The 18,100-nt window shown below is 42.6% G+C and overlaps 1 protein-coding gene across 1 annotated transcript; it reads right to left on the bottom strand.

Moving 5' to 3' along the window:
* Nucleotides 1-3,672: 3,672 nt before the first annotated feature.
* LOC111585291 (probable serpin E3) lies at nucleotides 3,673-13,275 on the bottom strand (the record flags this gene model as incomplete). The annotated part of the gene is made up of 9 exons (XM_055008769.1): nucleotides 3,673-5,122; nucleotides 5,754-5,840; nucleotides 5,929-6,029; nucleotides 6,128-6,326; nucleotides 8,442-8,741; nucleotides 10,744-10,823; nucleotides 12,849-12,859; nucleotides 12,966-13,028; nucleotides 13,126-13,275. Coding segments are annotated over 9 exons (1,170 nt in total), but the record flags the coding sequence as incomplete, so codon positions are not given.
* Between the last annotated feature and the right edge of the window lie 4,825 nt (nucleotides 13,276-18,100).

The following is an 18,100-nucleotide window of genomic DNA, read 5'->3' as shown; positions in this document are numbered from 1 at the left end:
TATACAGGAGAGTGAATCCCTCAATGCTGTTTGAATTATTTATGCATCAATTATTTTATTTTATAGTTCACATCACATTTCACAGTTCAATACACTGTATATCATTTTATCCATTTGTTTGTTAAATCCATATTTCTAGAGCAAAATGCATGGTGGCCATCTCAGTGGACATGTAAATATATTTTTTAGAAAAATGGGTTGAAATAAAATAAAGTTCAAACCTTGTTTTTCATGCCTAAAGATGAATAAAAACAATTGGGTGAAAAAAATCCTAACTGAGGTTATCATAATTCATGCATGAATGGGAGTTAGGTAAAGTTGGCAAGATATTCACAGATTCGGACTTCCGGCATCAATAACTCATGAGATATACGTTTTAAAAACATAAACAATGCCTCTTTCAAATCGCTGTAAGCTAGACAATGTGCTACGAGGCCAGTTTTATCAAAAGTCGCTGTCTTTCAAGTTGCAGAAATAGCACTGATGTCTATGAGCAGCCGGCTGTGCAACGAGTGAACAGGGACCGTCTGCAAATAGCAAAACCGCTGCAACAGCGAAGAGAGACAAATATTCAATTACTTAACTTTTATACACTGTAGTGTCACCAAATTTACTGCAGCCATCAATTGTCTCCTGCTGGTCATACTACAACTCTTGGTTTGACACTAAATACAAAATCTGAATTTTAAGAAATTTTCATTATTTTAGTATTGTTTTATTAGTAATAAATTCAATAACTTCACTCTTGTTTACTTTAGTGTCAACAAAATCACTGGAGCCTTCAATTGGCTTCTGCTGGTCATACTACAACACTTGGTTTGATATTAAGTACAAAATTAGAATTTTAAATAATTTTTATTGGTAATAAAATTCATTAACTTCACTCTTATGTACTGTAGTGTCACCAAACTCGCTGCTGCCATCAGTTGTCTCCTGACTGTCACAGTACAACCCTTGGTTTGATATTAAATACAAAATCTGAATTTTAAGGAATTGTTATTGGTAATAAAATTCAATAACTTCACTCTTATACATTGTAGTGTTACCAAAATCACTGGAGCCATCAGTTGACTCCTGCTGGTCGTACTACAACTCTTGGTTTGATATTAAATTAAAAAATCTGAATTTTAAGGAATTTTTTTCTTATTTTCTTATTATTTTATTAGTAATAAAATTCAATAACTTCCCTCTTATGTACTGCAAAAAGATTACACTCTGTCTAACTCAGTTGGCTCCTGTTGATCATACTACAACTCTTGGTTTGATATTTAACTATTTTTCATGATTTTAAGGATTTTTTTATTGGTAATGAAATTGGAACACAGAGATACAAAAGTTAAAAATCCTGGCTCTAAGCCTTAATACAGTTTAGAGTGGACTTCACACTTTATGTCACATGAGTGCATCTACATTAGCATAACATTTAATTTAATGTAGATGAGTTTTACTGCTCCAATCACAGACTGACCTGCTGCTGACATCACCTGTTCACCCGACAGCAGCAACAAACTGGAGAAGAACTGAGGGATTCTGATGACAAGTTCATGGATCAAATAATAATTCAGTGGAATCTTTACTGCAGTAACACATTTTCTTCACCATCATATTACCTGAGAACTAAAAGACTCTCCTCAGTGAAGCAGCTCCTGGTTTATAAATCAAAACGCTGGAAAACACAGAGAAATACTAAAAGATCATTTTATTAAAACCAACAGAAGCTGGAAGAGGATTTTTTTTTTTAAAAAAGGCTTTTGTTGCATAAATTCTGCAGCTTCCTGTTGTTGTTGTGGGAACAAGGTTTGACAAAATCGGACTTTCTGAGTGTAAACTGACTCAACGAAACCTGAACTCCAGTCAGAGAACAGGTTCCATTAGATTAGATTCTTTATTGTCAGTGGAAAAACAAACATTTTTAGTGCCCAAAACACCACGACAACACGAGTAAACTTGTTTTTATGGCCTAAAAAAGACAAAAACACACACAAAAAAAACTCTTACATTTCACTTTCTTTCAGATTCTGTGCTGTTTAGAATCAAAATGAAAATAGAAAATAAAAATCTGTTTCAGTCCAATATTTTACTAAAACATTTCACAAATACTCCAAACACTGATAAGAACATTTCATATAAATCATCCATGCAAAAACCTCCAATCTCCAATTATTCTTTATAAATTTATACATTTTTACTGATATATTTGAAAAATATCAAAAAAAGGAAAACATACAGTAGAATTTTTTTAAATAAGTAAAAAACAAAACACATTTTCACATCTGAGCTCAGAAACTAAAATCATAGTATTTTAAACATAAATCTCACGTTTAGGTCGGATATTGTCCATTTATAAAAGAAACACAGAAAAGTGGGAAATATAAAATAGAAATAATTTTAAAGAAGTGATAAAAAGCCTTCATTTCACACACATACACACTTATAACGACCAGAATTATCACCAGAAGGACTCAATTATCAGCCAGAAACGTTAAAAACAGAAAGAATTCATTAGTTTTCTTTCCATCAGAGAAAATTAAGCATATTTAGGCTTCAAGTCTTGTGAAATTATCTTTACTCTACACATTACTGCTCTCTGGCGGACACAGGCGGTAACGACACTATTATTATTTGAGGCAAAGCTGGCGACAGTACAGATGAGCAGCACTTCCTGTTTCAACGTAAAACTATCGTAATGCTCTTAGGCTAAAACGTGGTTTTTGTGAGACTCAGAAGAATCTGCAGTATGAAACAAAATGTATTTAAGGACCACTAGCTTGTCGACTCCCTCAAATTGTGTTTGTTGTCACTATACGTTCAAAAATGAACACGTTATAGCTAATGTACAAATGCATTCGTGACCGGAAGTGTTAGCCGAGCTAGCGGAAGTGCTAACGAGGGTTTGTTATGACACACTAATACCTTAACACGTATTCTAAAATCAATTCTCTCCAAGACACAGAGCTCTAGCTCCGTTTCCTGTCCCGGGTCTAATGTTTCAGCCTGATATCGTGATCAGCACCTTTTAAAGAGACGCTGCTGGTAGCGCTGGAGTTAGCTTGTCACTAGCTTCTGATTAGCTGCTAGCTCGCTAACGCTGCCATCACAGATGCAGCTATAGATTGTCATTAGCTACATTGTGGATTCATTTCCTGTTTGGACGTGACTCAGACTACAACAAAAGTAATCGGAGCAAGTGGAGAAGCTAGCTGTCGTTAAATACGACTTGGTTTACACCAGAGATCCTTCTGAATCGACCTAAATCGCTTAGTAATACGTTTGACATAAAATGTACACTAAAGAAAGATGCTTTTACGTTGAAGATGAACAGGAAGTGCTGCTCACCTGTAATGTCGCCAGCTATACAGTTAGTAATAATGTCGTGTCGTTACCCGCCTGTGTCCACAAGAGGTCAGTAGCGCCCCCCTCCTGTGACATGATCTTACATGAGAGGGATTAGATGACAGCAGAGACTCAAGACACAAAATCTCTGTCCCTGCAACCGATCAATAATCAATAACAACACTGATACATTATCAACCAATTCATATTTTGGTCGTTTTGTACATGTTTTCTGGTAGTTTTATCTCATATTTTGGGTCATATTTCACAGGGACTCACCTGTTTTGAGAAAAATCATTTTCTGCACTGTTAACAATTACATATATTCCACAAGGCCACTTTATGCTGATGTCACTTATAGTGTAGTAATACGGTATTTATTCATTTTTCATTCTTGTATATATTATTGTTATTATAATTATTATCTTTACTGTAGTAAACTGTAGTTAGTGCTGCTCTGAAAGATTTTTGCTGCTCTAACACTGGAAATTTCCCCTGACCTGGGGAGTAATAAAGGACTGTTGTATATCTATGTGCAAGAACTGATACCTCATCTTCCTGTATATTGTCTTCTACATGGTATTTAAAAAAATCTGTGCATATATCCCTCTGGGCTGGAAACTGATTATAGTTTACTGCTATGGTGTATGGCTCTGGCATTAAATATACTACATATATAGCTGGTGGTAAATTCAAAAATATGTAGACCAGCAAATCAAGTATAGTGAGGGTGATGCAGAGTAGATTGATGGAAATGGGCAGCTGGAAGCAGTGGGCTGGAGGAAGGTCAGCAGCAGCAGCATCCCACAGATGGAGATTAGGCCAGTTGGTGGGAGAACCACCACAGATCTGAAGCATCCAGCTCTGGGATCAGGGACACTTGGAGAAAGGACACAGGGAGAAACAGAGTGAGTGTAATGCAATAATGGAACATATATTTATGGTATACCATTGTATATAATGGGTAGATAGAGAAGGGCTCAGTGCATCCAGAGAGGTCCTCCAGCAGCCTAGGCCTGTAGCAGCAGAACTAGGGGCAGAACTAAGGGACGTCCAAGAGGGGAAGTCAGTTGTGCAAATGAAGACACCAGCTCACCCCGTCAGGGTCCCCCAGTCGTCCCCCATCGTCACCTTCATCATTTACACCTGACAGGAAAACCTTCATCTTCATCAATTATACCTGACAGGAAAACCTTCATCATCATCAGGTACACCTGACAGGAAAACCTTCTTCTTTATCTTCATCAGTTACAGAGTTAGGGTTCTTCAACAGGTCCTCCATCAGCAGGTCAGTTCTGTTTCAGGTCATCAGATGAAGCTCTGGGAAACGTTGCATCAATGTAGAAAAGTTTCCTGGATGTTTTTTTATTTCACCACTGAACATGAATCACAGAACAGAAACAGATTATTTATTAATTTCAGTTTTAAACTTCTGAGAGAGAAGGTCCAACAGGAGTAATTCACACACGTGTTCCAAAGCTTCTGTTCACAAAAACCCTCCAGGAGCTCAAGGATAGGTCACCTGTTGATGCTCAGCTCAAACCTGTCTGCTCCACTGAGTATTTCTGTGGTGTCTGATCAGTGCAACTCATTCAAAGATCTATTTATTTTCATACTAAAACTAAAATGTCAAACAGCATACCCTGACTAGGGTGCTTTTCTAGACTAAAACATTGAAAACATCTGTATGATGTGAAGTAAATACCTGTGTGAACCTGTTGCAGTAGAAATAAGAACGGCCGATCTGCTTTGAAAACTGGAGCTCGGGATCTTTTGAGGAGGACCATCCCTGCAGGGATAGAAAATCATGTTTTAGAAACTTTAGACAGTTGGTTTGTTCTGTTCTATTAACCCTCGTGTCGTCCTGCGGCTCAAAATTGACCCGTTTTAAATTTTGAAAATGTGAGAAAAAAATATTTTCACAGTGAAACTTCTGATGTCCACATTTTCAACATTTTGGGGAAATTGTTGAACATTTTTTTGGTGGAAAAAAAAATGTTAAAATGTTTCTCAACAACATTCAGAAAAAAATCAACCAAAATCCAGCGAATTTCACTGGATTTTGGTTGATTTTTTTGGTGAATGTACTTAAAGACAATAGTAGAAATTTTACTGATATATATATAATCACTTTAGATAGATTTTTTTGGAATATTTTTACTCATTTCTTGAAAATATCTACAAGAATTTTCTTGCCAAATCGGGGATTATTTTAAAATAAAACTTTTAAGGGAAACTTCTAAGGAATTATTGGAGTTTTCTTCTGAAGCTTTTGCAAATTTTCAGAAATTTGGGGAATTTTTTTGCTGAATTTTTGGATCTTTTTTCAGACAAGGAAACAATATCTTTTGGTGCCCGTAAATGAGGACAACAGTAGGATTAATATCTATTTGTTATATTAATATCTATCATATTATCACCAGTAGCAGCAGCTGCTTTGGTCCCGTCCTCCGTGACTTCTATCCTGACTTCATGGAAGGCATCAGACACATAGAGACCCTCCTCCACTTCAGAAGGAACAAACTGTCAGATACCTGAAGAACCTGGGATTAAACCTGAAGGACATCCTGGATGTTTATGAACTGATGGACTGACCTGAGATCCCGGTGAAGTCGGCTGCTGTGGGGTTGAAGGCGTCGCTGATGCCCATAGCGGGGAGCACCGACCTCAGGTTGAACTTGTTCTGCATTCTGAATCTGGAAACACCAGAAGAAGATCCATGTTTATGAACCAAGCCTCATGAAGAGTCTGCAAGTCCTGAACCAGTCTCTAATCCTGAAGCATTGTTCTCTACCTTGGGAGGAAGATGTCCATCCTGGTTCTGCGCAGGCCGGTGTCCCAGGACGCTAGGTGGCGCTGTGTGAGCTGAGCCTCCAGGGAGGACAGTAGCGTCTTCCTCTCGCTGGGTAGAAGCACCTGCAGGCTCAGGGAGCGGCCCAGGAACGGCAGCTCCAGAACCGTGTAGCGCTGATCCGATCCCGTCCTGAGCTGACCTGAGGGGAGATCAATGAGGTCAGGACTTCTTCTGATTCAGTCATCAGTAGAGTTTAGCTCAGGTCTATTTCCACCTGATTTCACTTTAAACGTCACAGAACCATGTCCAACAGATTAAAAGAAAGACAACACCAGAGTAGAAACAGAAACGAGTCACATCATTTGTAAATGCCAAACATATTTAACTAAACATTTTATTAAATATCGAGAAAGTGAAACATTTTCTCTTGTCACTGTGATAATAAACAATTATTGGATGGTGAAAGAAAATGTATTTAAATGTTCTGAATGGAACAAGGTTGTAATTAAATACAGGCAGGACTGGAAAATAAAGAGATTACAGAGATAACAGTGAGTTTCTAATAAATGTGGAGCTGCATGTCTGATAGAGGAACTGGTTGATGAGAAACAGATGGTAGAAGCTCCACTGGGATCAGCTGCAGAGAGGGATTAATGTCATTTAGTTCAGAAAATGACAAAGAAACAGTCAAACATCACCTTGATGATGATCAGAACTGTCACTGACAAATGTTATTGAACAACCATCGAAGAAGTTTAAATAACTGAAGTTCCAAATGTTCATAGAAATACTGCTCTTTTAAATTCACTGGATATACATATATATATATATATATATGTGTGTGTGTGTGTGTGTATGCAAAAATATTGGCTCATCCATCCAAATAATCAGAATCAGGTGTTCCAATCACTTCCATGTCCACAGGTGTATAAAATCCAGCACCTAGGCTGCAGACTGCTTTTACAAACATTTGTGAAATAATGGCTCGCTCTCAGGAGCTCAGTGAATTCCAGCGTGGAACTGTGATAGGATGCCACCTGTGCAACAAATCCAGTCGTGACATTTCCTCCCTCCTAAATATTCCACAGTCAACTGTCAGCTGTATTATAAGAAAGTGGAAGTGTGTAGGAACGACAGCAACTCTGCCACCAAGTGGTAGGACACGTAAACTGACGGAGCGGGGTCAGTGGATGCTGAGGAGCATAGTGCCAAGAGGTGGCCAACTTTCTGCAGTCAGTCACTACAGACCTTCAAACTTCATGTGGCCTTCAGATTAGCTCCAGAACAGTGCTTCAGCAGAGAGCTTCATGGAATGGGTTTCCATGGCCCAGCAGCTGCATCCAAGCCATACATCACCAAGTGCAATGCAAAGCGTGGGATGCAGTGGTGTAAAGCAGCCACCACTGGACTCTAGAGCAGTGGAGACACCTTCTCTGGAGTGACCAATCACGCTTCTCCATCTGGCAATCTGATGGACCAGTCTGGGTTTGGTGGTTGTCAGGAGAACGATACTTGTGGGACTGCATTGTGCCAAGTGTAAAGTTTGGTGGAGGGGGGATTATGGTGTGGGCTTGTTTTTCAGGAGCTGGGCTTGGACCCTTAGTTCCAGTGAAAGGAACTCTGAATGCTTCAGCACACCAAGACATTTTGGACAATTCCATGCTCCCAACTTTGTGGGAACAGTTTGGAGCTGGTCCTTCCTCTTCCAGCATGACTGTGCACCAGTGCACAAAGCAAGGTCCATAAAGACATGGATGACAGAGTCTGGTGTGGATGAACTTGACTGGCCTGCACTGAGTCCTGACCTCAACCCCATAGAACACCTTTAGGATGAATTAGAGTGGAGACTGAGAGCCAGACCTTCTGGTCCAACATCAGTGTGTGACCTCACAAATGTGCTTCTGGAAGAATGGTCAAAAATTCCCATAAACACACTCCTAAACCTTGTGGACAGCCTTCCCAGAAGAGTTGAAGCTGTTCTAGCTGCAAAGGGTGGACCCACGTCATATTGAACCCTATGGATTAGGAACGGGATGTCACTTATGTTCATATGCGAGTCAAGGCAGGTGAGCGAATACTTTTGGCAATATAGTGTGTATATATATATATATATATATAAGAGCAACCACAGGGAGAGCAGAAGGGGAGGATGCTGCGTGAAACGTGCAGCAGAAGCGACTTCAGATGAGTGAAACTAATCACAGAATTACACCCAGTCATATAATACACTGTATATACACTCTATAACTAAACTGAACAGTTCCTTCTAACTACATCCTAGAAGCTCATCCAGTGGATGATTCTGGTCTCTTACCAAAGCTGACCTCTGCAGCCTGGTACTTCATGGGCACCTTGATGGGAGTCCCATCAGACAGGATGAAGGGCAGGTTCTGGGAGTTGGTGAACAGAAACTGCTTCTGCCAGATGCCCCTGAAGGCCACCGTGTTGACCAGCGCCACCTGCAGGTGGTGTCCCCACCACAGGGCCTCGGCCTGGGCCTCTCCTGATCCAGAGAGCTCTCCGCTGCTGCTTCCTGACTGGAGGGGCCACGACTCATCTGGAGGGAACCAGGGAACGGCAGGGGTTAATGGAGAGGCCACGAGGCTGTTATCGACTCATGTGGTCTGATGCCATGAATAAATGAATGAACTGGACGACTCACAAGAACACAAAAAGAAAAAGCCGAACAAGAAAACAAAAAATCAGCCATCAGGGATCGCTGCAAAAGAAATAATCTTATCATGGACTGGGACAGGGGGAGGATTTTAACATCAGAGACCAACAAACATAAACGATGGATCAAGGAGGCCATCGAGATCAGGAAGCAGGCGAGCTGCTCCATGAACCGGGACGAGGGGGACTACACCCTCTAATACCTGGGACTCCATCCTCCAGAGACCACCGGACGGCGGGGGGCGTGGCCTATCTGACAGATTCTGACAGATCTGTCAGACTGGTCACATGATAAAAAGGACACGTCGGCACACGCCAGATGACGCTCTGAAGAAGACTGCAGTTGAAACATGTCAGCTAAGGTGAAACCATCTTATTTTTGATTTGTCGGTGTAAAAGAAATAACTTTATCCTATGATAGTCAACAACAAAATGAACATCATCCAAATAATAAAAGTTTCTATCTATCTATCTATCTATCTATCTATCTATCTATCTATCTATCTATCTATCTATCTATCTATCTATCTATCTATCTATCAAAACATGATTACAGTGAAACAGCTTTGAAAGAAGTCAAAAGTCACACTGTTTTCCTGTTCAGTCCCTTCAAATTTATTCATTTTTCTGTTTTATTTTTGGTTATGTGATCATTTTGCATTTCTTTATGGTCATTTTGTGTCTCTTTGCGGTCATTTTTGTGTGTTTTTGTTCAAATTTTTTGTTTCTGTGATTATTTTGTGTCTTTTTGTGGTCATTTGGTCAACACTCAGGCTTCATTAGCTGTAGCACATTAGATCTAACAGTACAATTGATGATAAGCATTAGCTCTAATACGTTACTGTAAAAAATTAGCTGTCATACATTAGTTGTAGTATAATATATGCAATACATTAGTTGCAGTACAATAGATGCAAACAATGAGCTCTTATACATTTAAACTATTGCAGTAAAAGATGAATATTAGAGCTAAAATGCTGCAGTAAAAGAAGAATATTAGAGGAAAAATACTGCAGTAAAAGATAAATAATATGTGTGTGTGTCAGAGACACTAAACCACAGAAACATAACCTGTAGTTACTGTGCGTAGAACACAGCTGTGTTTACTCACACTAAGCTCCACTCTCCTTACTGAGCATTTAAAGGTTTGGAAGATCCTCCATGATGGCGAAGGGGACTGATTTCCAGGTCACAGTAGCAAAGAGCACTCAAGGAGTAAGTATAAGTTGGATGCTTAGAAGCGCTATTGTTAAATATAGCAACTTTTATTATTTTCGAGCAGCCTTTTGCCACATGCAGCCCTAAACTGTAACAGCTCTCCAATAGAAACACTTCTTGGTGAACAGTTTTATGACCAGGAAAAATATTTGGACTACAATGTACTCTTCATGGGCTGCACAGTGGCGTAGTGGTTAGCACTTTCGCCTTGCAGCGAGAAGATCCCTGGTTCGCGTCCCGGCTTTCCCGGGATCTTTCTGCATGGAGTTTGCATGTTCTCCCTGTGCATGCGTGGGTTTTCTCCGGGTACTCCGGCTTCCTCCCACAGTCCAAAAATATGCTGAGGTTAATTGATTACTCTAAATTGCCCGTAGGTGTGAATGTGTGAGTGATTGTTTGTCTCTGTATGTAGCCCTGCGACAGACTGGCGACCTGTCCAGGGTGTCCCCTGCCTTCGCCCGAGTCAGCTGGGATAGACTCCAGCACCCCCCGCGACCCTAGTGAGGAATAAGCGGTGTATAGATAATGGATGGATAATGGATGTACTCTTCATATATGTTTATATTCATGGAAACAAAACCATTGCTCACTTGTTGAACATTGAATGCAGTGGACACACACCATCAGAGTCAAATGGTTTGGACAAAAAGGAAGTCTCTTACTACTAAATCAAGACATCAAACTTGCGGAAGATCACGGTGGAGACCTCAAAGTTTCGCTCCAGCCATCCATTTGTAGCCTGAAGTCCTGCGAGAGGTTGGACATGTCGGCCCACTTCCTCATCTTAGAGAAGAACTGGATCAGACTGAGACAAGGACATGTTAGGATTTATTTTTTTAAGGCACTGCTAGCTGAACACTGAACTTGATGTCACATATGAGTAATACAATATTGATATTTGTAATGTATAAAACAGTGTTATGGTCACTTTAAGAAGTACCTGCGCAAGGTATTATGGGATGCCTGTTACCCCATGTTTGGCAGTCTGGTCTGGCAGTTCAGAAGTAAACACATTGAAAGACACCACTCTCGTTTCGCCTCATTATATTTTATGTCTATATAAGATATACAGACATTACAATATTAATAACCATTTGTTGTGTAATTAATATATGAGTTGTGTTGACCTGAATAGAGAGAGAGAATTAACCCCAGGCTCTGAAGGGTTAAATACATGATGGATACACACAGGTCAGGCTGGAAAGCTACAGCTGCGCACAGACACACACACACACACACACACACACACACACACACACACACACACACACACACACACACACACACACACACACACACACACACACACACACACACACACACACACACACACACAAGTACAAAGAGTGTTTTCACACACACAGCACATTCCTATGTCCTTATAATAAAACAACTAATTTTACTGAAACCGCTAAACTCAAGGTTGTTTAAGAGTGGAAACCATAATAATCCTCCCTATGAGACACCACCAGCAGCTGCATCACATCTCAGTTAACAGAGGAATAAGACTGACAGGTAGAGAGAGGGAAGAGGGTTCTAGGAGGTTCTTTTACAGGATGGTTCCTGGAGATTGGATGAATCGTGTGCCAGAGATATGGACGTATCTGTGCACCAACCAATGGGAGAGCTAAGTCTACACCACGGTTATCCCCACCTTTAGCCAATCACTGTTCAATATTTGAATGATATGTTTGTGTTCAATAACCAATCACATTTCACAATACGGTATAAAATGTTCTGTTCATATCAGACTTTGTCATTTTCTGGGAGGCTGTTCCAGACAGAAAAGGTCCTTGATCAAGATTCTTTTGAGACACTGATGGCAGAAAATAAACAGCTTAATTGGAAAGTAGTAGTTTGTTTTCTATCTCAAAAAACGAACCTGCTCAACAGACACAAGTGTCAAAAAGCATTCACACAAAGCAACTAACTTTCCACTGTAAAATAATAAAAACAAGGGTCTTCTTGCAGTGAGAATTGTTTTACACCATCCAGAGGTTTGAGCAGGTACCAAAGGAAAATAATAACAGAACTTAGTATGAAATCCGTTTTCACATTTTGGGTTCCAAGTACTCAAGCATTATTGATGTGTCTGTTACTGAATAGTGAGAAAAAACAGAAAAATACTCAGATTTTTGTCAGATAAATTCACTCTACAGCATTTTATCAGTCATGCTCACTGCTGTGTGTGGTCAAACATCCATTTTAAGATAAGAAAAACTCAGCAGTAGGTTTAAGAATGAAACTAGCCCAGATGTTAAAGAACGACAAGTCTAAAAAAGAACAGGAAAACATTTTCAGTTCAGTGGCTGAACTAAATAGTCTGATACCAAGTCGAAGAAGTCATCTTGATGGTGTGGTTGCATTTTTGTTAAAATCGAAGATAAACTTTGCAAAAAACTTTTTAATATCACAACTCAACAACCACCTTGGCAGAGCATCTAAAGACAGCAGGTTAAACGCATTTGTTTTCTAATCCTGGATCATTCTTGTGTTGGAATCACCAGTTCACATATTTCTGTTTTCAGAAATCATATGAATAAGGGGCTGCTCTGTTGTTATCATCATATCACAATATCTCATTCAGAGTGCAGTTATTTCTTCTGTTACTGATCTACATCACCATGTAACACAAAACGCCTGCCTGGTGGCTAGTTTGGCCTCAAACAAAGAATGAGCAGCTTCTTCTGATGCTGCTACATCCCAATACTCATGTTAAAATAATGTGTTTTTTGAAAATGAATACTTGTAAACATTCTACTCGACCCACAAAATCAATTCGGAACCTCTAAATGTGTACACTATGGGCTCTCTGAGAAATGTTTATAACCTGAGGTAGCTCTGTGACACAGACAAAGAGGAGATATAAAAACAGGTCTACTGTGCTTGTTCACTGGCTCCTGTTTAAAATAACTCACTGAACAACTGCTGACATTTTTCAACTCACTTTGGCAAAGCCTGAGTTTGCAAACACATAGTTCATGATCCAGTAGTTTGAAGGATTACACAGCTTTAAAAGAATAAAAGACATTTAACCAGAATCCATTAGTTTTTTAAAATAGTTGAGTGTTTTTATGCATTGGGCCGTATTCAGAGGCAGGTTTTACTGGATTATTGTCCTGCAGAGGCGCCAGCGTCTGACCTGAGTTTGGACGAGTGAAGGATCCTCCCTCCATCAGTCCTTTACCCACTGTGGGAGTGGAGCCCTTCCTGCAGGCTGCATCCAGCCAACAGGCCAGCCAGTGCACCACCTCCCCCTGCAGAGACACACAAAGTGAACCATGTTAGCAAACAGCGGCGGCACCATCGTTCTGCTGATACAGAAAGCTTGATGACCGCTGGTCCGCTTCAAGCAATTTAAACAGAAGCATGAAAGGTTATGCACCACAATTACACATGTACACACACTTAGCTAAAACCTCTGCAAAACTTTAACAGTAGAAATCACAAGTGGTTGTTTTGACAGTGAGTCTGTTGAATGCCCCAGTGAGACATAATTGCACAGCATTTTAGCTGAGGTACTGAGAATTACATTTTTAGAAATAAAAGTCAATTAAAAAAAAGCACAAAAGACAACTGCATTTGGTCTTCTAACTCATTTTCAAACATAATACCTACACAAAACAGCTGACAGCAACAGCAAATTGGGTTTGAATTATTCTGACAATTATTTCATCTAATGCATCACTTTTTAAGAAAAAAGTCAAATGTGTGTATTTTCAGTTTTTTTATGTCACTGTAAGAAAGCATTTATGTCCACTTTATGATTTTAGATCCTGCATTTAGGTTTTCAATCTCATTTTCTCCTTCCTCTGTACGTTTTTGACATCATAGTAATTCTAATTATTATTATTTCCCACCTAACACATTTTGTAACGCACACAAATGTGACACAACCAGGTTGTTGTTGTTGCTATTACAAATTCAATATATTCAGGTGTGTGGCCTGTTCAATCTGGCATCCCATTTTTTTTTTTTTTTTTTTAACCAATTTTCTGACAAGCGATTAACAGAATGATCAACTACTCATCTGGACAATAATCTGAATATTAGACAATAAAAAAAATAATAGTAGCAGCAGGCTGCACAGTAGCTTGGTGGTTAGCTCCGTCGCCTCACAGCTAGAAGATCCTCGGTTTGTGTCCCAGCCTTCCTGGGATCTTCCTGCATGGAGTCTCCATGTTCTCCTGTACATGCGTGGGTTTCCTCCAGGTTCTCCCACAGTCCAGAAACATGCTGAGGTCAATTGGTGATTCTAAACTGTCCATAGGTGTGAATGTTTGTCTCTCTGTGTAGCCCTGTGATACAGTTACCTGTCCAGGTGAACCTGTGATAGACTGTTACCTGTCCAGGTGTCCCCTGCCTTCACCCGCAGTCAGCTGGGATAGACTCCAGCCCCCCATGACCCTGATGAGGATCAAGAGGATCCGACGACTCGACGGACAGACGCTTTATTAATCCCGAGGGAAATTCAAAATATTCAGCAGCTTACATACAAAAACAAAAATAACAAAAAGGCAAAACAGACAGGTTAGTAACATGAACGTTAACGGTTAGTATATACTCTAAAAAACTTGCTGTATAATACTATAAACATTTCTAATTTTAAAATCTATAGAAATACTAATTGTATTAAAAGTCAATAAAACAGTGTTTACACCTTTCAAGACAACGTGGTTTAAAGTGATTTAAAATTATTTAAATGGTTTAAAGTGATTTTGACAGGTAGCACGAAAACACTTGTAAACTACATAAAATGCAGACATTCTACAATCACATTGGATCAGTCCTGATGTGCTCATGACTGCGTGAGTATCAGGTAAACAACACTTAAAACAGGATGATGAAATTTAAGAAAAACAATGCAATATATTATTAATGGTAATAACTTGATTTACACTGACCTTTCTCTCTGGCTGTGGTGGGCACTGGACACTTTACCACCAACAGCTGCTGGAAACTGATTTTTGTTTCACACCTTTGCTTTTTCCTTTTGAAAAACAATCACAGTCCATAACATCTATTTTTTCAGGACAACTCAGATCATATGTCACATAAGGATGCAGGAGTGTGACCTGAGTCATGCACTTCATTTCAGTGTGAAAGAAACTTGAAAATGATCAGGTTGAAATGCGAACATTTTTCGACGGTGAATCCCTCATCCCTGGAACACACAGGAGAGAGAGAGAGAGACACCTGTCCTGGGGGACAGGAAGAGAGAGAGACAACTGTCATGGGGACAGGAAGAGAGAGAGACAACTGTCATGGGGACAGGAAGAGAGAGAGACAACTGTCATGGGGACAGGAAGAGAGAGAGACAACTGTCATGGGGACAGGAAGAGAGAGAGACAGATCTGTCCTGGGAACAAGTAGAGAGAGAGAAAAACACCTGTTATGGGAGACATGAGAGAGACAAACAGGAAAACCTTCATCTTCATCAGTAACACCTGACAGGATTACCTTCATCTTCATCAGTTACATCTGACAGGAAAACCTTCATCTTCATCAGTTACACCTGAAAGGAAAACCTTCATCTTCATCTTCATCCGTTACACCTGACAGGAAAACCTTCATCGTCATCTTCATCAGTAACACATGACAGGAAACCTTCATCGTCATCTTCATCAGTAACACCTGACAGGGAAACGACACCTGGGCAGAGAACCTGGCAGAGAATAACAGGAGGAGCAACCCGGGCACAGAACGTGGAGGAGAACGACAGGAGGAGCGACCTGGGCACAGAACTTGGAGGAGAACGACAGGAGGAGCGACCTGGGCGGAGAACCTGGCGGAGAACAACAGGAGGGGCCACCCGGGGGCAGAACCTGGAGGAGAACCTGGAAGAGAACGACAGGAGGAGCCACCTTGGGGCAGAACTTGGAGGAGAACCTGGAGGAGAACGACAGGAGGAGCCACTTCGGGGCAGAACTTGGAGGAGAACCTGGAGGAGAACGATAGGAGGAGCGACCTGGTCACAGAACATGGAGGAGAACCTGGAGGAGAACGACTGGAGCAGCAACCTGGGCACAGAACGTGGAGAAGAACCTGGAGGAGAACGACAGGAGGGGCGACCTGGGCACAGAACTTGGAGAACCTGGAGGAGAACGACTGGAGCAGCAACCTGGGCACAGAACGTGGAGGAGAACCAGGAAGAGAACGACAGGAGGGGCGACCTGGGCGGAGAACCTGGCGGAGAACAACAGGAGGGGCAACCTGGGAAAAGAACTTGGAAGAGAACCTGGAGGAGAACGACAGGAGGAGCAACCTGGGCGCAGAACGTGGAGGAGAACCTGGAGGAGAACGACAGGAGGAGCAACCTGGGCGCAGAAGGTGGAGGAGAACCTGGAGGATAACGACAGGAGGAGCCACCTGGCGGCAGAACTTGGAGGAGAACCTGGAGGAGAACGAAAGGAGGAGCGACCTGGTCACAGAAGGTGGAGGAGAACCTGGAGGAGAACGACAGGAGGAGCCACCTGGGGGCAGAACGTGGAGGAGAACCTGGAGGAGAACGACAGGAGGAGCGACCTGGGCACAGAACATGGAGGAGATCCTGGAGGAGAACGACAGGAGGGGCCACCTGGGCGGAGAACCTGGCGGAGAACAACAAGAGGGGCCATCTTGGCACAGAACTTGGAAGAGAACCTGGAGGAGAACGACAGGAGGAGCAACCTGGGCGCAGAAGGTGGAGGAGAACCTGGAGGAGAACGACAGGAGGAGCCACCTGGGGGCAGAACTTGGAGGAGAACCTGGAGGAGAACGACAGGAGGAGCCACCTCGGGGCAGAACTTGGAGGAGAACCTGGAGGAGAACGACAGGAGGAGCCACCTCGGGGCAGAACTTGGAGGAGAACCTGGCGGAGAACGACTGGAGCAGCAACCTGGGCACAGAACGTGGAGGGGAACCTGGAGGAGAACGACAGGAGGAGCCACCTCGGGGCAGAACTTGGAGGAGAACCTGGCGGAGAACAACAGGAGGGACCACCTTGGCACAGAACTTGGAAGAGAACCTGGAGGAGAACGACAGGAGGAGCAACCTGGGCGCAGAACGTGGAGGAGAACCTGGAGGAGAACGACAGGAGGAGCAACCTGGGCGCAGAAGGTGGAGGAGAACCTGGAGGAGAACGACAGGAGGAGCCACCTCGGGGCAGAACTTGGAGGAGAACCTGGAGGAGAACGACAGGAGGAGCGACCTGGTCACAGAACTTGGAGGAGAACCTGGAGGAGAACGACTGGAGCAGACACCTGGGCACAGAACGTGGAGGAGAACCTGGAGGAGAACGACAGGAGGGGCGACCTGGGCGGAGAACGTGGAGGAGAACCTGGAGGAGAACGACAGGAGGGGCGACCTGGGCGGAGAACTTGGAGAACCTGGAGGAGAATGACTGGAGCAGCAACCTGGGCACAGAACGTGGAGGAGAACCAGGAAGAGAACGACAGGAGGGGCCACCTCGGGGCAGAACTTGGAGGAGATCCTGGAGGAGAACGACAGGAGGAGCAACCTGGGCACAGAACTTGGAAGAGAACCTGGAGGAGAACGACAGGAGGAGCAACCTGGGCACAGAACGTGGAGGAGAACCTGGAGGAGAACGACAGGAGGAGCCACCTGGGGGCAGAAATTGGAGGAGAACCTGGAGGAGAACGACAGGAGGAGCCACCTCGGGGCAGAACTTGGAGGAGAACCTGGAGGAGAACGACAGGAGGAGCCACCTCGGGGCAGAACTTGGAGGAGAACCTGGAGGAGAACGACAGGAGGAGCAACCTGGGCGCAGAAGGTGGAGGAGAACCTGGAGGAGAACGACAGGAGGGGCCACTTGGGCGGAGAACTTGGAGAACCTGGAGGAGAACGACAGGAGCAGCAACCTGGGCACAGAACGTGGAGGAGAACCAGGAAGAGAACGACAGGAGGGGCCACCTCGGGGAAGAACTTGGAGGAGATCCTGGAGGAGAACGACAGGAGGAGCGACCTGGGCGGAGAACCTGGCGGAGAACAACAGGAGGGGCCACCTTGGCACAGAACTTGGAAGAGAACCTGGAGGAGAACGACAGGAGGAGCAACCTGGGCGCAGAACGTGGAGGAGAACCT

The sequence above is a fragment of the Amphiprion ocellaris genome, unplaced genomic scaffold, assembly GCF_022539595.1.
Source record: "Amphiprion ocellaris isolate individual 3 ecotype Okinawa unplaced genomic scaffold, ASM2253959v1 Aocel_unscaffolded168, whole genome shotgun sequence".
Taxonomy (NCBI): Eukaryota; Metazoa; Chordata; class Actinopteri; family Pomacentridae; genus Amphiprion; species Amphiprion ocellaris.
The sequence above is the reverse complement of the archived record's forward strand: the minus strand, read 5'-3'. Positions and strand labels throughout refer to the sequence as shown.